Here is a 21,019-nt window from a genome sequence, read left to right as displayed (position 1 = left end):
CCTACTAACTCAAGCTGAACCTCCTATCGGTATAAGCCAACTGTCCGAGTGAATCCATCAGCCTTGTGTGATGCAAGCCTCAACAACGCATAAACACTTGGCCCATCGTCTAGTCTATTGTGTAGCTCCTGCACTTCATCGCATAGCTCCATCGTTTAGTTCATATCTCGCTGTCGCTTATCAGCTAGCCCTCTCGCTGTTGCCATCGTGTAGCGTCCGCGCCCATCACATAGCACTTATGCCCCATCGAACAGCTCCATCGTCTAGTGATCTCTCGCTGTCGCTCATCGTGTAGCGCTGACGCCTATCGTCTAACGCATCATGCCTATCGTCCAGCGTGTTCGCTTATTGTGTAGCAACATCGTCTAGCGCTTGCGTCTATCGCGTAATGTCCATCGTCTAGCGCTTCATCTATCGTGTAGCACTCACGCTTATCCTGTAGCGACCAAGCTCATCGTTTAAGCCTCTTTGCCAACACTTTGGCCAACATGCGTCCATACCTTACAAGCTCAACGCATGGTTGTCCTTGGCCTCGATGCTTGATTCCTTATGGCCTCTATAAACCTAGCCTCATTAGAGCCTTATGCGTTAATGTTTCCTGACACCAAATGCATGGTTTCTTTTTGACTTCACACTTGACCACTAGTTAAGGCTCAACTCAAAGCTACTAAAAGAAGATCTCTTCAAACACTTAGAATTTTCTTTTCCTTCACTAGAATTTTTTCTTATGGGATTTTTTCCTAGTAAGACTTTAATGAGCCATATTTTATATTTATAATGGGCATCAAAGGGGGAGTATTATAAATATTATAATAATAATAGATACCCGTTAGTGCCAAAGCTTCGTGTTCTAAAAGACCAAATGATATTCTCCTACTACCCCATGTATCTTCGAACGTGTAGTCTATATGTCTTATGAGTACACATCCTTAGTGTCTAACTAATTCTACCTCCTACTTGCCAATTCTCCTACAAATAATGGTCATTTTATGGATTTTGTTAGGTGGTGAGATTGATGAGAAATCCAAAAAAATTGGAAAATTAGTGGAGAAATTTTTATAATTTCAATTTTTTATTTTATATTCTTTTATCATTTATTTATATTGTATATTATTATTACTATATGTATTTATTATTATATTATAATTTTCCATATCCGTGTTTCGTTGTGCTCTCCGATTTTACAATAACATGCTGTTTTTTCATCTTTTATTGCATGAGAATTATTCTTATTTAAACAACTTGAAAGAATTTTTTTTAAAATAATGTTATTTTAATAATTATTAACAAAAAATAGAATTGAGCCGAAAGCATTGACAAAAATGGAGTGGTGGATTCGTGGACTTGGTACACGACTAATGAGTAAGCACTTAAATCGTGGACGGGGTCTATGGTTTTTTTCGCTTCACGTGAATCTGGCACACTTGGCACACGCAGATTGCCACATGTATAGGCATGCAACATTGACAAGGTAATCGTGGACCGAGTCCACAACTCTCCTAAATCTTGTACCTGACACTCGACTGAGTGGCTCTTTTTGGAGATTTAGCCCAATGGCTACCACTAGAAGTGTGCTAAGTTAGTCACAAGGAAACCTAATATTTCTTTCGAACTTTTAACTCTATAAACTTTGATGGCTTGCTTGTTTAGCTTGTCCCCTCTTTGAATGTGTACAGTTCAAGCAAGAAAATGGCTAGCAGGGCCGAGGAACCACAATGAACAGGACGACATAAGTTACACAATAATATGACCAGAGATATATATTCTTCTTTGTGCACTTCCCCATCTCAAACCTTCCTTTCTTTCTGCCTCTCTCTCACAACCGCTGTTCCCCTCCTATCATCGTGCACTGTTCTTCCTGTCGCTGCTAACCATAGGTAATGTTTTTATTTCAATATATGAGATTGTGCTTCATAGATCTAGTATTTTATTTAAATGAATGCATAAGAAAATATTTGGACTGTTTTGACTGGTCATAAAATAATATTTGGACTGTTTGGAGTTTTGATCTATTTGGACTGTTTGAACGGTTTAAAAGAGAGAAAAAAAAAAACTTTTTGGTCTGATCATAAAATAGAGTTTAGATTATCTTTTGAAATGATATTGGATTGGACTATTAGTATTAACGTATTAAGTTAGACTTTTTGCGTCCTAAAGATTTAGTCATTCTCACTACACCAAATGTTACTTTTTATATCATTGAAGCATATCATTTATTCAAAACAGCTATTAAAAGGTTGGGGGAAAAGGGCGAAAATAAATTTTTAGTCTCTCGCTCTTGGCATGTTCGGAATTTGATTTATCTTTGAGGTAACACTTGAAGATTCCCTTTTCTTCTTAGCAATCTATTTAAATCCATCTCTCCCTCGCATTGAAACTCTCTCTCTCTTTCATTGTTTTCGCCATAAAAATTCTAGTCTCTTGCTGGCCAAATCCTCACCTCAGGGGCTCCATCCATTTCATCCACAAGTTCTTTCCTCTTATTCTAGTCAAGTCATTTTTCTTCATCTTCTTGACCTTATCGAACACTCAATATTCCACTTCTTTCATTGATTCAATCTTTCATTTCCTACCTCTCTCGCCTTTCATCGCTAATGCCAATGTTTCCCCCATCATTGCACCTTCTCCGCCAGAGATCGGCTGTGTTTCTACTGTGTATAGCGAAGTCCAAGCCCACCGTATCGATCAACCTCTCCCTTTTCCCTCTGTCCTCAAAACCCCCTTCAAAATCCTCGATGGTCCTTCTAGCTCCGCCATTGGTAATCTGTGTGATTATTATCCATAGATCATTTACTTTCTCTTTTGTTTTTGGAGTTTCTAGCCTTCATAACGTGTTTTTTTTTACTCTGTTTGGTAACTGAGTTGATTGATGTCTCGAAGGAAGAGTAATGACATGCATTGAGTTTTGTTTGTTCTTTTACTTGATTTGCTTATGATTGTAAATCTCGCTTTTGTTTGGAACTTGAGTTTTACTGAATGCGTTTGAGGCCAGTTGCTACTTCTTAAGGTTTTAGAGTGTTTGAGTAGTGCAATATGTGCGTGCAGATGAGATCGCGAAGCTGTTTCCTGGTCTTTTCGGCCAATCGTCGGCTGGTTGGTGCCAAGTGATTCCAGTTCGATGCAGGGTGAATAAGAAATTGAAGATCATAGTTGTCTAGGGTGGCCAAGCATCGGGAGGGCATAATGTGATTTCTGGACTATTTGGTAATCTCATTGTGTCCACATTTATAAATCAAGAATAAATGTTTGTTATTCTGTTCAAGTTGTGGCTAATTTGCAGCTTCTACGATTTTGGTGAAGATTACCTACACAGGTTCATTAAAAAGGAAGCACGTTGTATGGTTTCAAGGGTGGTCCTACAGGGATCATGAAATGTAGAACTGACTGCAGAATTTATCTACCCATATCGCAATCAGGTTAATTTTCTTAAAGGGATTTCTAGCTTTCACTTGTTAGAATTGTTAGTGTGAATATGTGCAGTCTTGATGCGAAGTGATTGCCATTTGAATGCAATTCTCGATTTAAATGCATTTTTCTTTTATCAGGGTGGTTTTGATATGATATGCAGTGGGAGGGATAAGATTGAAACTCTTTCTTCGTAGAATTTTCATTTTGGGACGTCTTAGTTGTAGTCAAGGCATTAATTGACAGTTCAGTTCTATTTTCAGTTTAAGCAAGCTGAAGAAACTGCTCAGAAGCTTGATCTGGATGGCCTTGTTGTAATTGGTGGAGATGATTCCAACACAAATGCCCGTCTCCTCGCTGGAAACTTTAGATATTTTTCAGAACTATGAAATTTGTTTATTGCCTCCCTCCTTTTTGCTCTCTCTTTCTCTCTCTCATGGTCATATATGGATAAGCTATTATATGTTATTTTTATTGAAGAAATATAAGGTTGAGTAATTAATTACTCTAGGGTACCATTTTTATTGTGTGCAAAGACTGTTATTTATTTTCCCCTTCTTTTTGTTGTTTTCAAATTAGGAGTAAGAATTTGAAAACCCGAGTGATTGGTTGCCCAAAAACTATTGATGGTGATCTCAAATGCAAAGAGGTCCCCACAAGTTTTGGATTTGATTCTGCTTGCAAGGTACTCATTTCTCTTCGTAACTACTTTAGAATTCATATTTCGTTTGGACTCAACTTTGGTGACTGTTGCAAAGTTGAAGTAGTTTCTTCAAGAATTCAAGGAAAAAATGGAATGCCGCATTCATGAGATGAGACTCTTAATAGGCTCTGCTCATGTTTATGCAGATATATTTAGAAATGATTGGTAATGTGAATGGTTGATGCTCGATCTACAGGAAAATATTACCACTGTAAGCATTTTGTTTAATGAAATTGAAACTAAAAATAGTTCTGATGTGCTGACATTTTCATAATAACTAAATTATTGACATTATCAGTATTTCAAGTTCAGATATGTCCACTTTTTTAAAAATATATATTTATAAATAAATAAATAATATTAATAATAAAGCCCATCTTGTTGCTTCATCTGTAAAAAACAGAGCACTTCTCTCTGCTCAATTTTATTAACCTTCTCTGAGATTGTACAATCATTGTTGTGATGTTGTGATGTTGATACCTTTTTCTTTCTCACTCAAGTTTCAAGTTTATTATCATATGGCAAGTGTACATATATCCATAGTTGGACGGCTTATGGGTCGTGCCGCTTCTCACATCACACTGGAGTGTGCTTTGCAAACTCATCCAAATATTACTATTATTGGAGAAAAGGTAGCTGCTTTATTTAAACTACTTAAGATAGAAATCTTTGTCAAGGAGGACATTTATCTCCACGTGCTTTACCAGATAGAAATCTTTGTCAAGAAGGGCATTTACCTCCACGTGCTTTACCCTAGGGTTATTTATTCTCTTTGAGAACTAGACTTTGTCTCATTAATAACTAATAATCTCTGCAATAGATACTCTCATGTAACCATGAAAATTGAAAAATGTTGAGTCAGTTAATATATCCTGTTTTAGAATTTCATGTTCTTGCATTTTTACATGGAATGGTAAATATCCAACAAAACTTAAGGGTAAAGATGAAAAATTTGTGATAAACAAAGGATTCATGGAATTAGGTTGAAACTTTTAATATGGTGCAATGGAACTAAGTATTGACATCCCATATCATAAGTGATATCGGATGCCTTTTTTGTCAGCTTTGAAAACTTTGTTCTCGACCACCTTGTTGTAGTTGACTCATGGAGATTTAATGGTTTTGAATGTATGCAGGCGAAAAAATTTCCAGACAAAAAAATAATGTGTGTTGAGTGTTGACTCATTTATTAATATAGCTTTAGTTTATAGGGTACATCGAATTTACAATGTGTTTTGCAGGTTGCGGCTAAGCTTACCAAAACGTTACAGACTACATTGTCCATGTAATTAGTAAATGTTCTGAACTTGGTTATTAATTATGGTGTTGTACTTGTTCCCGAGGGTTTGATTGACTTCATTCTGGAGGTATTTCTCTTGTTATTGTAACTAATTGTGCTTATGTCTTTTGGGTGTATGCCCACTATCCACTAAACCCAAGATTCTCGGGATCAATATGTCACTCTTGAGCTGATATCATTTATAACCCGCTTTCTATAGGTGCAACAGCTTATTTCGGAACTCAATGAAATTCTTGCCCATGATATTATAGATGAGGATAAGTTATGGAAAAAGAAACTTACTACTCAATCTCACCACCTTTTTTAATTTTTCCCATAAGCAATCCAAGAACAATTGTTGCTCGAAAGAGATCCACACGGCAATGTTCAAGTAATTGTTTTTTCTTTTTTCCATAGATTCCTTGTTTGATTAACTACATTATATCTTATCTTACATATCCGGTTGCCAAAATAGAAATTGAAAAAATGCTTATTCAAATGGTTGAAACTGAGTTGGAAAAGAGAAGGCAAGAAGGTGCATGTAATGGGCGGCCAATTCAAGGGGCAGTCACATTTCTTAGGGAACTTATTCTATTCGTGTTTGAACTTTTACTGTTTTACTTAAACGCTCCTGTTTAATAATTTAGTGATAGCACATATTATATTTAGCACTTGGGTAGTAGGCAAATCAATTGAGATCTAAAAAACATGCATGTTCGTAAATGCATTAAGATCTTTTAAATTCATATTTGATAATTAGGGGTACCAAGTATCTAGACTTCCATTATGAACTTGTAAAGAATATGGCCAATCAAGTGATGGGTTAGGCTTACAGCTAATTGACTTTCAAATGTAAACTTATGAATGGTACGAGCGAATGGCCACGAGATGATACGAAAAAAATTGTACTTTGCTGGTTAGTGCTTTGTGTATTATCTCTGTTTATTTCTTCTTTTGACTTATAGGTACAAAGGGATGTGTGGTTTACCCACGAACTTTGATTCAACTTATTGCTATGCTTTGGGTTACACTACTGGAGCAGCTCCAGAGTAGATTATTATTCAGCAAAAGGGTGGTGGACGGTCATGATAGAAGGGTTTTGTCGTTAGAAAACAAGGGAATTTATTCGTTGAAATCAATGGTCAATCACCTCTCTGTCTTCACCTTTAGAAAGAGGTTTGGAGAAAGCTCTTCGGAAATCCAAAAGTCCCCGACAGGTCAATATCACGGTTTGGATAATGATTTTTGGTTCATTGAATTGCACGGAAACTCTGTAAAGGAATCTCTGACAGGTCAAGATTATTAGTCTTTATCTTTAGTTAGTCCTTTCTTTGATTTTTGAATTGTTTTCAGTTGGTCCTTGCACAGGTTTGTTCTGTTGTAATTTTGGGATTATCTTTTGTTTTTGTATTTGAGTATTTTGGTTAACAACGAACTATGTTTGATGTCTGTGTAAGGAGATGATGATGGTACTAAGGGGGTGTCAACCTAGTTGAGATGTCCTGGCGCACCTCTTGATCCAATCTTTTACTGCTCTTTGTATTGATCTCGTACTTCGAGCATTAGTCTCAATTCATTAATTCAATGAAGAGACTCGTTTCTGTTTAAAAAAAGTGCTTATTAAATTTATCCCCATCCTTTGTCATTTTTCTTGGGTTTTTGGTGGTGTCGATGCCTTCACAACTCACTTTTTGTTAATTTACGAAAGTATTTCAGCAGGAGAATTACCTTGCTAATTGGATCCAGGTTTGGATGTTTGCCTTCTATGGGCAATGTTAATAATTTATGTGATCTCAGCCTGAGTTTTGAAGCTTGTGTTACATATGCATTTTGTGTCTGCAGGCATTGTTCAATTCCTTGCCACCAGGGGATTACAAAAATGGGCTGTCGGTTTTAGGAGGCAATGATCGCTATTTTGATAAAGAGGCCGCACAGGTCTCTTCTAGAGCTTTTATTTTTTCTTAATTCAGTAGTCTAGTTTCCTTGCATATGTTTTGCAGATTATCATCAAAATTGCTGTTGGAAATGCTATCAGTAAATTATTGGTTGGACAGTAAGTTGATCTACCCTGGACTAATTTCCAAATGCTGTGGCCTTTTCCCTTATATTTTCATGTTCAAAAAGTTAATCTACGACTTCTCTTTTGGACATGCATGTACGATGTACCAACTACCGAGTATCATTTGATGATATAGTTCACAGTTAACTTGAATGTGCATGCTTTTTGATTCTTGAATCTTGTCTAGAATCATGGATGCTTATTTTGTATTTTACTTTTTAAATAAGAAAAGATTTTATTAATCATGAAAAACAAGAACTAAAGGAAGATATCCTCCTTAACCAAACCCCACGGATTTGTGTAGCAATTTATTTCATATTAATATTTGAAGAAACCATCATGGGTTGGCCTGGTAAATAAGCGAACATCTCCTTGATAAAAGGCTAAGATATTGGATTGACACGGATCTTCTCTACGTCAGCCTCAACCCCTTGTCTGATACCCAATGTTTGATTACTTTTGTAGCCTGTGAGATCCTCTAGGATTATTATAGGTAAATCCGTAATTCAGAAAATTATTGCTTTTGACTAATAGTGGTAGCCTGATGGATGCATTGTGATGGTAATGAGTAATGACAATCTTATTTGGGGATTAGAAATGTTAACTTTTGCTGAAAAACAATTTTAAGGAGAAGTGTGTAAAATATAATGAAATTTATAGGGTAGTGGTTTTAAATGGTAAAACTACTAAAAATATTTTCAAATATAGCAAAATGTCATTATCTATCAATGATAGACCACGATAGACCGCGATGACACTGATAGATGCCGATAGACTGGGATAGATGTCTATCGCAGTCTATCGCTGATGAACAGTGACATTTTACTATATTTATAAATAAGTTAACTCATTTTCCTTTATTTGAAAAAAATTTATATGATACAAGGAAGGTATTTTGTCCACACAAGCTGTCTTCAAGTTTGCTTTATAGATCTATTATATCATCAAGCATTTTGGAGTGACATTTAATTACTTCCTTTGCCTTCTGCATGATCTTTTTTTGTTCTACACAGGCCAACGAAGGATTTATAATGAGTGCAAGTCACAATCTAGGTGGACCTGAATACGACTGGGGTATTAAGGTAATTTTTTTTAAAAAAAAAATATTTTGCATTGCCTTTTATATTTAATTAAATGAAACTATTGGTAAAAATGCAACCTTTTGATGAAGCATAATGTTTTTGTTGCATAATGTTTTTGTTGCAAAATGTTGAAAATTATGACCTTTATCTTATAATCCATGACAACACTACAATAATGATGTATCTATATTTATCTGACTTGAATGCATTTGACTTTTCAGTTAACTTATAGCAATGGGCAACCTGCACCTGAATCAATTACAGACAAAATATATGGAAACACCATTTCTGTAAGTACACGTTATGTGATTGGTTCATTTTGTTATTTTTTTTCATTCAGTTTCTTGTTTACTTTCAAAGTAGTCAATTTTCTTATTATATTGCATTCAATATTTCGTACATTTTTATTCTTTTCTTGTTTATATTAAAGTTCCCTTTGAGTCGTATGGGTCCACAGTCCTCTTGTGAAGTACCTATTTATTTGTTTTGCTATTCTTACGTTCTCACTTCTTGGTGGAAACTAAAAATCCCATAGAAAGTTCATTTATTTTCTTGGTTGGTTCTTTGGGAACTATTAATATCTTCCATGTCTTGCAAAAAACCTCCTATATGGGCCTGAAGTGGCAAGTTTTGTAGAGCATAGCCGAGTTCTTAACATTTACCATGGTTGTCCTTTTTCCACTAGAGTCTCAAGGTGTTTTTGGTTGGGATTTGTTTTAAGCCTTTTCTTTTTGCTAAGGTTAGGTGTTCATCCGATGTTGGTGGAGGCCTTTATCTGTATGTAAATTGATTAATTGCATGGAGACCAAATGTGTTTTAAATGAAAATTTTCGTTTCATTTAAAAAGAACATATTAAAAATTGATGATAGAGACATAGGCTTCGTTTAGAATTGCGGTGAAAGTAGGAAAAAGTGATTTTGAATAATTGATTCAAAGTGTTTGGAAACTTTTTTTTTTTTTTAATTTTTTTAATTTATACAAAATCAACTTCAAAGTTCTTTGATTTTCAAATCTCCTCAACTGTAGCTTTTGATTCTAGCTTCCTGAACAATGAAAAACAATTTCTTTCCATTATTTACCCTTTTTTTTTTTCATGCAAGTCCTTCTGCAGTTACGTATCTTCTGTACAATTCTAGAATTGCTAAACTACATGTTCAAGCACAAACATCAAGCTTCCTCCTGTGATTTTATTTTATTATTTTTTCTGTTTAAGTTTTCCTTATTTTTTTCTGAGTTGGACCTCATTATCTTCAAATTGTCTATTTTTTCTTTGTTTAAACCTCATTATCTTCTTTTCCAATGTTCTTTACCATAGCAATTCTAAGTAAATATATTAAAGAAAGAAAGCATCTCTTTTGAGGAGTTAATAGAGAGAAAAATAAGGATACAAGTTTCCAGATAGTATATGAATAAAAATAAAATTTAAAAGAAATCTTCATTTAGAAAGATCTTAATATAAAAATGGGGTTAAACTCCCTTTTATTATCTTTCTATTTGTATTATTTCGCTCTCTATTCCTTCGGCTCTCTCACTATTTGCCTTCTCTCCCATATAATTTAAAGTAATAAGAAAAAAATATTATTTGTAATTTAAATTAGAAAAATATTGAACAATTAAGTAATGAAAATTTATGTACTATATATGAACTTATAAATTTAAATAATGTCTATTTTGGTCGCTATAACATGATTTTTTTGAAAGCACAATTGACAACAAGTATTTTAAAAGCTACAACAATTTCTAACTTAGCCTAGCCTATATATGAAAGTGAAGGGTTTGAATCATTACTTCAATATGAAATTTAAGGGTTTGTCCCTTTTTGGTGTGTTCTCTCTTTGTTTGCTTCCTCATGTCCTAATTTTCTCTTGTAATTACAGCATTAGCCTCTCTTCATTTCAGTTTTGTACACTTTTTTTAAGAAAAAAAGAAAAGAAAAGATCATTGCATGCGAGCCCATGGACTTTTCTCTTTGATTTCATGAATCTCTGCTTCAGTGTCATTAACGTCTTTAATTGGTGACCTCCTTGACTTGTAATTAGCGTCATTAACGTCTTCAATTGGAGCCCATGGACTTGTAATTAGTGACGGTTCAATTGTAGAATGAATGTTTAATATTTTTTTTGTGAAAAGGTGGCTGTAGAGCTGTTCATGGAAAAGTAAAAAAAAATCATATGATTTAAAAAGGTAATTGGTTGAGAATTATTTATTAAAAATTAGGTGCAACGTGCAAGTGATCTTAATTATTAGTACGAAAATGCATATAAGAATTAATGTCGATTGGATTGATCAAAATAAAATTTGTTAAGTACGAGCAATTTGACTAACTATATTTTGTTTATCTATTATTATTATTATTATTTTTTTTTTTTTGAGTTCGATATTGGCTAACTAATGTCAATTTATATAGGTCTGGTTAGTTTCTTTATATATTAAATTAACTCTAACCACCGAGAGGGAGAGGAAGACGTAAATAAAGCAGAGCAAGTGTTTAAAGCCTTGGTTGCTTTGTCTGTTTCGAAGCCCGAGGGGAGGCGTGAATGACCGCAAATACCACAATTTTGTGATACCTACTACCCATCTTATTTATTCTCATAAAACTTTAAGCCAAAGATGTAAACAACAATTGTTTGACTAAACTCATTTTATTACAAACAATATAACGTTTATACAACTTTCAGGCTTAACTACAACGTTTACATCAGCAACTCTAAAACCCGAAATCGTTACTGTGGCTGTGGCAGTCTTTGACATTAGCAACACCCTGGAACTCCCCACCTTTCGTTACCTGGGAAGAAAAGAATGAGCTTCAAGAAGCTCAGTGAGTGGTAAGTAACTTATAAGTCTTTCAACTCAAAAAAATACAAGCATATCACATATACGAGGTTAATACTCAAACCTCAGCCTTGAATGAGTCTGTTCTCAACTCTATTTACACGCATGGTAGATAGTTAAACTGATACTACTCATAATGAGTTCGTTCTCAAATTCTACCTACACACACGGTAGATAGTTAAAGTGATACTGGTCATAAACGCTTAATCTCTTGCGTTCCTTATGTTTCCTATGCCTATTGACCCCCTGACCATCCTGTGAGGTTCTGCTTCCGAGTTCAAGAACTAGGTCTATTGACCTCATGACCATCCCGCTCACATAATTTCATTCTCATTCTAAATTACTCATTCACAACATAAGCATACACATATATTCTAAAAGATATGCTTAAGACTTAAAGGAAATTACCACTCACCTTGGTATGGTAGGAACCTTTCGCTCTAGAAGTTCCTTGGTTTCCTCGGGCTCTCTTTTGAACCCTAAATTCCAGATTCAACTTTAAGCTCAGATTACTCATCATTCTAAGCCTTATTTCGAGATATGTCCTTCTACAAACATGTTCTGAAATGTCTCAGGAAGCTTACCTTAAAATCTCAGCTCAGAACTCCTCGTGGTTTGGCTGGAATTCTCTGATCATCAAGACTGGCCCAAGCTTATCCGAGAACTCGACCCTTCCGTCTTTTCTTCACCCTCCAGCCTGATTCCTTAAAGCTTCTTCTTCGGCAGCCCAACCTTGAAAACTAGACTCTCAGAGTTTTCAGGTGGCTTTGGAATCACTCAAAACGCATGAGTATTCTAGGAGAACTCCTCGTCCTAAGTTGATGCTACTTTCGACAACATCTCCTCCTCTTGGAACCTTTTTATGTTTGCATGGTCTTGCTACCAACGCATGCTCTTCATGATCAACGCATAGCTTCCTCTGAATCTGCCTTCTAACACTCTTCCTAGTGTTTTTTCAAGAGGATTTCGGGTTATGAACCGAAGAGAAGAATTGTGGTGGTATTTATAGGCCAAAGGAATCGATCCTTCTCATCTTTCAAGGCTTCCAATCCATGACACCTCCTTCTTTAGAAACTTTTGGAGTGTTTGCACTAAGCTTTGCCACCACTACTTCCTTGCCATTCACCTACTTCCATGCCACTCACCTACTTGCATGAAGTTTGAGTTGTCTTCCTCATGCATAAAACTTCTTGCATGAAAATCTATTCGTCCCGCTCCTACTAACTCCAGCTCAACCTCCTCTCGGTATAAGCCAACTGTCCGGGTGAATCCATCAGCCTTGTGTGACGCAAGCCTCAACAACGCATAAACACTTGGCCATCGTCTAGTCTATTGTGTAGCTCCTGCACTTCATCGCATAGCTCCATCGTTTAGTTAATATTTCGCTGTCGCTTATCAGCTAGCCCTCTCGCTGTTGCCATCGTGTAGCGTCCGCGCCCATCACATAGCACTTACGCCCCATCGCACAGCTCCATCGTCTAGTGATCTCTCGTTGTTAACAATCTCGCTGTCGCTCATCGTGTACGTTGACGCCTATCGTCTAACGCATCATGCCTATCGTCCAGCGTGTCCGCTTATCGTGTAGCAACATCGTCTAGCACTTGCGTCTATCGCGTAATGTCCATCGTCTAGCGCTTCATTTATCGTGTAGCATTCACGCTTATCCTGTAGCGACCAAGCTCATCATTTAAGCCTCTTTGCCAACACTTTGGCCAACATGCGTCCATACCTTACAAGCTCAACGCATGGTTGTCCTTGGCCTCAATGCTTAATTCCTTATGGCCTCTATAAACCTAGCCTCATTAGAGCCTTATGCGTTAATGTTTCCTGACACAAAATGCATGGTTTCTTTTTGACTTCACACTTGACCACTAGTTAAGGCTCAACTCAAAGCTACTAAAAGAAGATCTCTTCAAACACTTAGAATTTTCTTTTTCTTCAATATAGGATTTAACTTATACTTAGTTAATTCCCTTAATTACCTGCTTAAGTAGGGAAATTGAAATCCGGGTTTCACAGTGACTTAGAGATCTTAAGTGATGTTTTCATGAGGGGAAGCAAATATATTCTTTTAGAAGTATAAATTATATGAAATATGTACTATTTTTTCCTTCACTAGAATTTTTTCTCATGGGATTTATTCCTAGTAAGACTTTAATGAGCCATATTTTATATTTATAATGGGCATCAAAGGGGGAGTATTATAAATATTATAATAATAATAGATACCCGTTAGTGCCAAAGCTTGGTGTCCTAAAAGACCAAATGACTAAGTTTATTTGTGCCAAAGTTTAGCCATTGGTGTTCACGTCCCAAAAGCCATCTGCGATCTTCTCCTTTCACTTTCTTCCCCATCTCAAACCTTCCTTTCTTTCTGCCTCTCTCTCACAACCGCTATTCCCCACCTATTATCGTGTACTTTTCTTCCTGTCGCTGCTAACCATAGGTAATGTTTTTATTTCAATATATGAGAGTGTGCTTCATAGATCTAGTATTTTATTTGAATGAATGCATAAAAAAATTAGAGTTTTGATATATTTTGGTTGAAAGTTTGGGAGATCTAGTATGTGAAGGTTTTTTTTGTATATGATTTGAATTGTTTTTTCTTTTGTATGTTAATATTATAAATTAGACCGAAGATTTGGGCTCTAGTTGGGTTTCTTTTTTTTTAAAAGAAAATATTTGGATTGTTTTGACTGGTCATAAAATAATACTTGGACTGTTTGGAGTTTTGATCTATTTGAACTGTTTGAATGGTTTAAAAGATAGAAAAAAAAAAAACTTTTTGGACTGATCATAAAATAGAGTTTAGATTATCTTTTGAAATGATGTTGGATTGGACTATTAGTATTAACGTATTAAGTTAGACTATTTGCGTCCTAAAGATTTAGTCATTCTCACTACAACAAATATTACTTTTTATATCATTGAAGCATATTATTTATTCAAAACAGCTATTAAAAGGTTGGGGGAAAAGGGCGAAAATGAATTTTCAGTCTCTCGCTCTTGGCATGTTCGGAATTTGATTTATCTTTGAGGTAACACTTGAAGATTCCCTTTTCTTCTTAGCAATCTATTTAAATCCATCTCTCCCTCGCATTGAAACTCTTTCTCTCTCTCTCGTTGTTTTAGCCATAAAAATTCTAGTCTCTTGCTGGCCAAATCCTCACATCAGGGACTTATATGGAGCTTATGCATAGTGGAGCAAGTGGGAGAACCGAAATCCCTTCTTAGAGTGTGATCCATTTCATCCACAAGCTCTTTCCTCTTATTCTAGTCAAGTCCTTTTTCTTCATCTTCTTGACCTTATCGAACACTCAATATTCCACTTCTTTCATTGATTCAATCTTTCATTTCCTACCTATCTCGCCTTCCATCGCTAATGCCGATGTTTCCCCCATCATTGCATCTTCTCCACCAGAGATCGGTTGTGTTTCTACTGTGTATTGCGAAGTTCTAGCCCACCGTATCGATCAACCTCTCCCTTTTCCCTCTGTTCTCAAAAACCCCTTCAAAATCCTCGATGGTCCTCCTAACTCCGCCGCCGGCAATCTGGGTGATTATTATCCATAGATCATTTACTTTCTCTTCTGATTTTGGAGTTTCTAGCCTTCATAACGTGTTTTTTTTACTTTGTTTGGTAACTGAGTTGATTGATGTCTCAAAGGAAGAGTAATGACATGCATTGAGTTTTGTTTGTTCTTTTACTGTGTTTTGCTTATGATTGTAAATCTCGCTTTTGTTTGGAACTTGAGTTTTACTGAATGCGTTTGAGGCCAGTTGCTACTTCTTCAGGTTTTGAGTGTTTGAGTTGTGTGTTATATGCACGTGCGATGAGATCGCGAAGCGTTTCCTGGTCTTTTCGGCCAATCGTCTGTTGGTTGGTGCCAAGTGATTCCAGTTTGGGGCAGGCGAATAAGAAATTGAAGAGATCGGAGTTGTCTAGTTTGGTGGCCAAGCACCGGGAGGGCATAATGTGATTTCTGGACTATTTGGTAGTCTTATTGTGTCCACATTTATAAATCAAGAATAAATGTTTGTTATTCTGTTCAAGTTGTGGCTAATTATAGCAGCTTCTAAGATTTTGGTGAAGATTACCTACAGGTTCATGCAAAAGGAAGCACGTTGTATGGTTTCAAGGGTGGTTCTGCAGGGATCATGAAATGTAAATATATAGAATTGACGGCAAAATTTATCTACCCATATCGCAATCAGGTTAATTTTCTTGAAGGGATTTCTAGCTTTCACTTGTTAGAATTGTTAGTGTGAATATGTGCAGTCTTGATGTGAAGTGATTGCTATTTGAATGCAATTCTTGATTTAAATGTGTTTTTCTTTTATCAGGGTGGTTTTGATATGATATGCAGTGGGAGGGATAAGATTGAAACTCTTTCTTCCTAGAATTTTCATTTTGAGATGTCTTAGTTTTAGTCAAGGCATTAATTGACAGTTCTGTTCTATTTTCAGTTTAAGCAAGTTGAAGAAACTGCTCAGAAGTTTGATTTGGATGGCCTTGTTATAATTGGTGGAGATGATTCCAACACAAATGTCTGTCTCCTCGTTGAAAAGTTTAGGTATTTTTCAGAACTATGAAATTTGTTTATTGCCTTCCTTTTTGCTCTCTCTTTCTCACTCTCATGGTCATATATGGATAAGCTATTATATGTTATTTTTATCGAAGAAATATAAGGTTGAGTAATTAATTACTCTAGGATACCATTTTATTTGTGTGCAAAGACTGTTATTTATTTTTCCCCTTCTTTTTGTTGTTTTTAAATATTATGAGTAAGAATTTGAAAACACGAGTGATTGGTTGCCTAAAACCTATTGATGGTGATCTCAAATACAAAGAGGTCCCCACCAGTTTTGGATTTGATTCTGCTTGCAAGGTACTCATTTCTCTTCGTAACTACTTTAGAATTCATATTTCGTTTAGACTCAACTTTGGTGACTGTTGCAAAGTTGAAGTAGTTTCTTCAAGAATTCAAAGAAAAAATGGAATGTCGCATTCATGAGATGAGACTCTTAATAGGCTCTGCTGATGTTTATGAAGATATATTTAGAAATGATTGGTAATGTGATGGTTGATGCTCGATCTATAAGGAAAATATTACCACTGTAAGCATTTTGCTTAATGAAATTGAAACTAAAAATAGTTATGATGTGCGGACATTTTCATAATAATTGAATTTATTGACATTACCAGTATTTCAAGTTCAGATATGTCTACTTGTTTAAAACTATATATTTATAAATAAATAAATAATATTAATAATAAAGCCCATCTTGTTGCTTCATCTGTAAAAAATAGAGCACTTCTCTCTGCTCAATTTTATTAACCTTCTCTATTTGATGTACCTAATGTGAGATTGTACTTTTTCATTGTTGTGATGTTGTGATGTTGATACCTTTTTCTTTCTCACTCAAGTTTCAAGTTTATTATCATATGGCAAGTGTACATATATCCACAGTTGGATGGCTTATGGGTCGTGCTGCTTCTCACATCACACTAGAGTGTGCTTTGCAAACTCATCCAAATATTACTATTATTGGAGAAAAGGTAGCTGCTTTATTCAAACTACTTAAGATAAAAATCTTTGTCAAGGAGGACATTTATCTCCACATGCTTTACCAGATAGAAATCTTTGTCAAGAAGGGCATTTACCTCCACATACTAAACCCTATTTATTCTCTTTGAGAACTAGGCTTTGTCTCATTAATAACTAATAATCTCTGCAACAGATACTCTCATGTAACCATGAAAATTGAAAATGTTGAGTCAGTTTATCCTGTTTTAGAATTTCATCTTCTTGCATTTTTACATGGAATGGTAAATATCAAACAAAACTTAAGGGTAAAGATGAAAAATTTATGATAAACAAAGGATTCATGGAATTAGGTTGAAACTTTTAATATGGTGCAATGGAACTAAGTATTGATATCCCATATCATATTCAGTTGCCTAAGTGATATCGGATGCCTTTTTTGTCAGCTTTGAAAACTTTGTTCTCTATCACCTAGTTGTAGTTGACTCATGGAGATTTATTGGTTTTGAATGTTTGCAGGCAAAAAAATTTCCAGACAAATAATGTGTTTTGAATGTTGACTCATTTATTACTAGAGCTTTTAGTTTATAGGGTACATCGAATTTACAATGTGTTTTGCAGGTTGCGGCTAAGCATGTTCTGAACTTGGTCATTAATTATGATGTTGTACTTTTTCCCGAGGGTCTGATTGACTTCATTCCGGAGGTATTTCTCTTGTTATTGTAACTAATTGTGCTTATTTCTTTTGGTTGTATGCTCACTATCTACTAAACCCAAGATTCTCGGGATCAAATATATCATTCTTGAACTGATATCATTTATAACCCGCTTTCTACAAGTGTAGCAGCTTATTTCGAAACTCAATGAAATTCTTGCCCATGATATTATAGATGAGGATAGGTTAGGGAGAAAGAAATTTACTACTCAATCTCACCACCTTTTTGAATTTTTCCCACAAGCAATCCAAGAACAATTGTTGCGTGTAAGAGATCCACATGGCAATGTCCATGTAATTGTTTTTTCTTTTTGTTTTATACATGTCTTTCCATAGATTCCTTATTTGATTAACTACATTATATCTTATCTTACATATCAGGTTGCCAAAATAGAAACTGAAAAAATGCTTATTCAAATGGTTGAAACTGAGTTGGAAAAGAGAAGGCAAGAAGGTGCACATAATGGATGGCCAATTCAAGGGGTACTCACATTTCTTAGGGTACTTTTTCTATTCGTGCTTGAACTTTTGCTGTTTTACTTAAACGCTCCTGTTTAATAATTTAGTGATAACACATATTATATTTAGCACTTGGGTAGTAGGCAAATCAGTTGAAATCTCAAAAACATGCATGTTGGTAAATGCATTAAGATCTTTTAAATTCATATTTGATAATTAGGGGTTCCAAGTATCTAGACTTCCATTATGAACTTGTAAAGAAAATGGCCAATCAAGTGATGGGTTAGGCTTACAGCTAATTGACTTTCAAATGTAAACTTACGAATGGTACAAGTGAATGGCCACGAGATGATACAAAAAAAATTGTATTTTGCTGGCTAGTGCTCTATATGTTATCTCTGTTTATTTCTTCTTTTGACTTATAGGTACAAAGGGATGTGGGATGTATGGTTTACCCACGAACTTTGATTCAACTTATTGCTATGCTTTGGGTTACATTGCTGGAGCTCTCCTCTAGAGTAGAAAAACTGGACCAATATCATCAGTCTGTCTGTCCCACTTCCTGTACCTTCTGATCATTTTAGTCTCTAACCTTTTAACCTTTCATTCTTTTTCTTGTTATCAGTTTCCTCCATAGATTTTTTCCTCGTTTCTATTACTTATAAGTTGGTTATGCTCCAGTTGAAGATTGGACGGCTGGCGGAACTGCATTGACTTCGTTAATGGACGTGGAGAGGAGACACGGTATGATTTCTTCATGAAAACGTGCATTCCTGTTCTCATGTTTTCTTGAATAGCATGTTAATAATTTTTTTTCAAGAATATTTTTTATGGTGAATAAGAAGGGAAATGACAAACAGATAATCAATAATCCAGCCAAAATGACAACAATGGAGTTCACTAGAAGAAAAAAAAAATAAAAGATGAAAAAAGAAACTCCCCAATCTATATTCAAAAGAAAACATTTTTCTGGTTGATGAAACTTAAAAGTTATTTTTTTTTCTCTTTTTGAGTATCCAAATATCTTACTGATTACTAACAAAATACTATAAAGTAGTCAAGGTGCATGTAAGATCAGAAAAACAAGGATAAAAATGGAGTATCATCATGTATTCTGTCTATCTTTTCTCTTAACAATTTTGAAAGACAAGATTGATAGAATATTTTCATGAAGTCTAGTTTAATATTTATCATTTGATGATCTCTTTCTAAAGGTAGAATTCGTTTGGAGGTAAGTTCAAGCCTGTGATCAAGAAGGCAATGGTGGAACTAGATGGTAATATGATCTCTTTCTAGAGCAAATTACGTTTCCCTTAATCTCCTTCCCAGTCTTATAATTCACGTCGCTCCATTTGTCATGTGAGGAGGTCAGATCAGAATCCTATCATTAATTATGCAAGTTTAGATCTAAAAGAAGAATGGAGCAGGTGATCTAGATATAGGTATCTTACACAACCAAATTGATGAAAATCGAACCTATTTTTCAGAATTTGGATAAGATGTTTTAATTAAGTCTCGGTCAAATTCCATAGTTGGAAATGAGATATCTAACTTCTTTGTAGTTTCCATTCTTCCATGAATTATTAGGAATATGTTGAGTTCATTGTAATGTCTAATTTTGTTGGTGTATATTTTTGCTCAGTATTGTCTTGTTTTGTTACGTATTCTCTTGTTGTAGTGTTCTTTCTCTCTCCATCTTATGGTAAACTTGTTTTCTTTCTTCTTGTCTTTTTTTCTCTTTTTTCTTTCTTATTTATCTCTGTTTCTCCTTCTATCTTCTCCATCTCTTGCTTAATTTTCTCCATTCATATTATCGTATCTCGATATTTTTGTTTTTCTGTTTTTTTCCTCTCATTTCCATTGATACTCTTTTCTTTTATTTCTCTCTCTTTTTGTTTGCCCTTTGTTAAAATTTGATACTTCATGTATTATTATTTAGTTTATAGCTAAATGTTATTAAACCTAGAATATTGAAATATTAATTGAGTAACTTGGTCATTAGTGTTGGGTGTGTGTATCATTGTGGGTGTTAGTTTAAACAACATAAAAAATTGTTACGACTGTTGTATTTGATTAGTTAATCATGTAATTTTTTGCTAGGTTGAATGAATTCATCTTTTTCCTCAATTCAAGTTATGGAGTAGAACACACTAAAAGGTATGAAAAAATTGCAGTCTTTTACCTTCAGGCTATTAAATTTGAGTGATTTAGTCACATATTAAGAAATCTTGCTTAAAATATTTTTCTATCTTAAAATCTAGCTCTTTATTTTATCATTGTTTTAAAAAATATTTGAATTAGTCTTTGTCAAATATTATGTTACACTTAGAGTTTATGATTTTTTTGTTCCTTGATTTCTTGAAACTAGTTGATCTTTATTTTTTGACTTATTTTATTTATCTTTTAATCGGTTCTTTGAGTATTAGTTGTTTAGGATTGTGATTTATGATTCTAGAGGGCATGGACAAAGAAAAGGAGATGACATTTTAGTTCGTGGGTATTTTCGTCTCCAAAATAGAATCTCAAATTAAAGTCCTGAGTTAGTCGCTAACAAATCAAAATTGGAATTGACTAAATATGTCAAGTGGGGATAAAAATTCACTTTACTTTTTGTATTTTATACTCATGCTACTTGGTAAATTTTGTATATTGTATTTTATATCTTAACCAACTTTTATTGAATATTATTTGTTGATTTTTTTTATTGTTGGATATTTATTATTTTAGTTGTAAACAAACATGGTGTAGTAAGTGTGCTTGAATTAAATAGTTTTATATGATATTTTGGAGAATGCAAATAAAATTATTTGTGACATTAAAGTTATAAAAATGTATGATTCTAGGTATTGTTAATAATAAATGTTAACAAGAAATTTTTATATAAGCTACAATAGCATTTAAAAAAGCTATAGTAACATAAAGAAAACAAGCATGGCAA

The 21,019-nt window shown here is 34.6% G+C and overlaps 1 protein-coding gene and 1 pseudogene across 24 annotated transcripts in view; both read left to right on the top strand.

Annotated features, from left to right (window-relative positions):
- LOC150034965 (pyrophosphate--fructose 6-phosphate 1-phosphotransferase subunit beta-like) overlaps positions 1-7,034 on the top strand; it is a 108,494-nt pseudogene extending 101,460 nt beyond the window's left edge. The window contains exons 17-22 of the transcript XR_016530472.1: positions 1,677-1,877; positions 3,046-3,204; positions 3,301-4,090; positions 4,255-5,475; positions 5,608-5,778; positions 6,353-7,034. The product of XR_016530472.1 is annotated as a pyrophosphate--fructose 6-phosphate 1-phosphotransferase subunit beta-like (transcript). The remainder of the gene's footprint in view (positions 1-1,676; positions 1,878-3,045; positions 3,205-3,300; positions 4,091-4,254; positions 5,476-5,607; positions 5,779-6,352) is intronic.
- The window catches only part of LOC120081480 (pyrophosphate--fructose 6-phosphate 1-phosphotransferase subunit beta 1-like), a 30,825-nt gene extending 10,045 nt beyond the window's left edge, over positions 1-20,780 (top strand). For 9 of the 23 annotated variants that reach the window (XM_090315570.1, XM_090315575.1, XM_090315577.1 and 6 more), the window contains 12 exons: positions 7,230-7,322; positions 8,460-8,528; positions 8,750-8,818; positions 15,466-15,576; positions 15,829-15,935; positions 16,816-16,921; positions 17,529-17,612; positions 18,004-18,123; positions 18,507-18,645; positions 18,763-18,825; positions 19,296-19,357; positions 20,182-20,780. In XM_090315570.1, coding sequence (XP_090171696.1) covers positions 7,230-7,322; positions 8,460-8,528; positions 8,750-8,818; positions 15,466-15,576; positions 15,829-15,935; positions 16,816-16,921; positions 17,529-17,612; positions 18,004-18,123; positions 18,507-18,645; positions 18,763-18,825; positions 19,296-19,330 — 996 coding nt within the window. In that variant the 3' untranslated portion in view covers positions 19,331-19,357; positions 20,182-20,780. The remainder of the gene's footprint in view (positions 1-7,229; positions 7,323-8,459; positions 8,529-8,749; positions 8,819-15,465; positions 15,577-15,828; positions 15,936-16,815; positions 16,922-17,528; positions 17,613-18,003; positions 18,124-18,506; positions 18,646-18,762; positions 18,826-19,295; positions 19,358-20,181) is intronic. The other 14 variants (XR_016530684.1, XR_016530682.1, XM_090315572.1 and 11 more) reach the window with 14 other exon arrangements.
- The last annotated feature ends 239 nt before the right edge of the window (positions 20,781-21,019 follow it).

The sequence above is a fragment of the Benincasa hispida genome, chromosome 7 (genome assembly GCF_027475165.1).
Source record: "Benincasa hispida cultivar pf3 chromosome 7, pf3_genome.v1.1, whole genome shotgun sequence".
NCBI classification, from domain to species: domain Eukaryota; kingdom Viridiplantae; phylum Streptophyta; class Magnoliopsida; order Cucurbitales; family Cucurbitaceae; genus Benincasa; species Benincasa hispida.
Note: the sequence above shows the minus strand (reverse complement) of the source record. Positions and strands in the feature narration are given on the sequence as shown.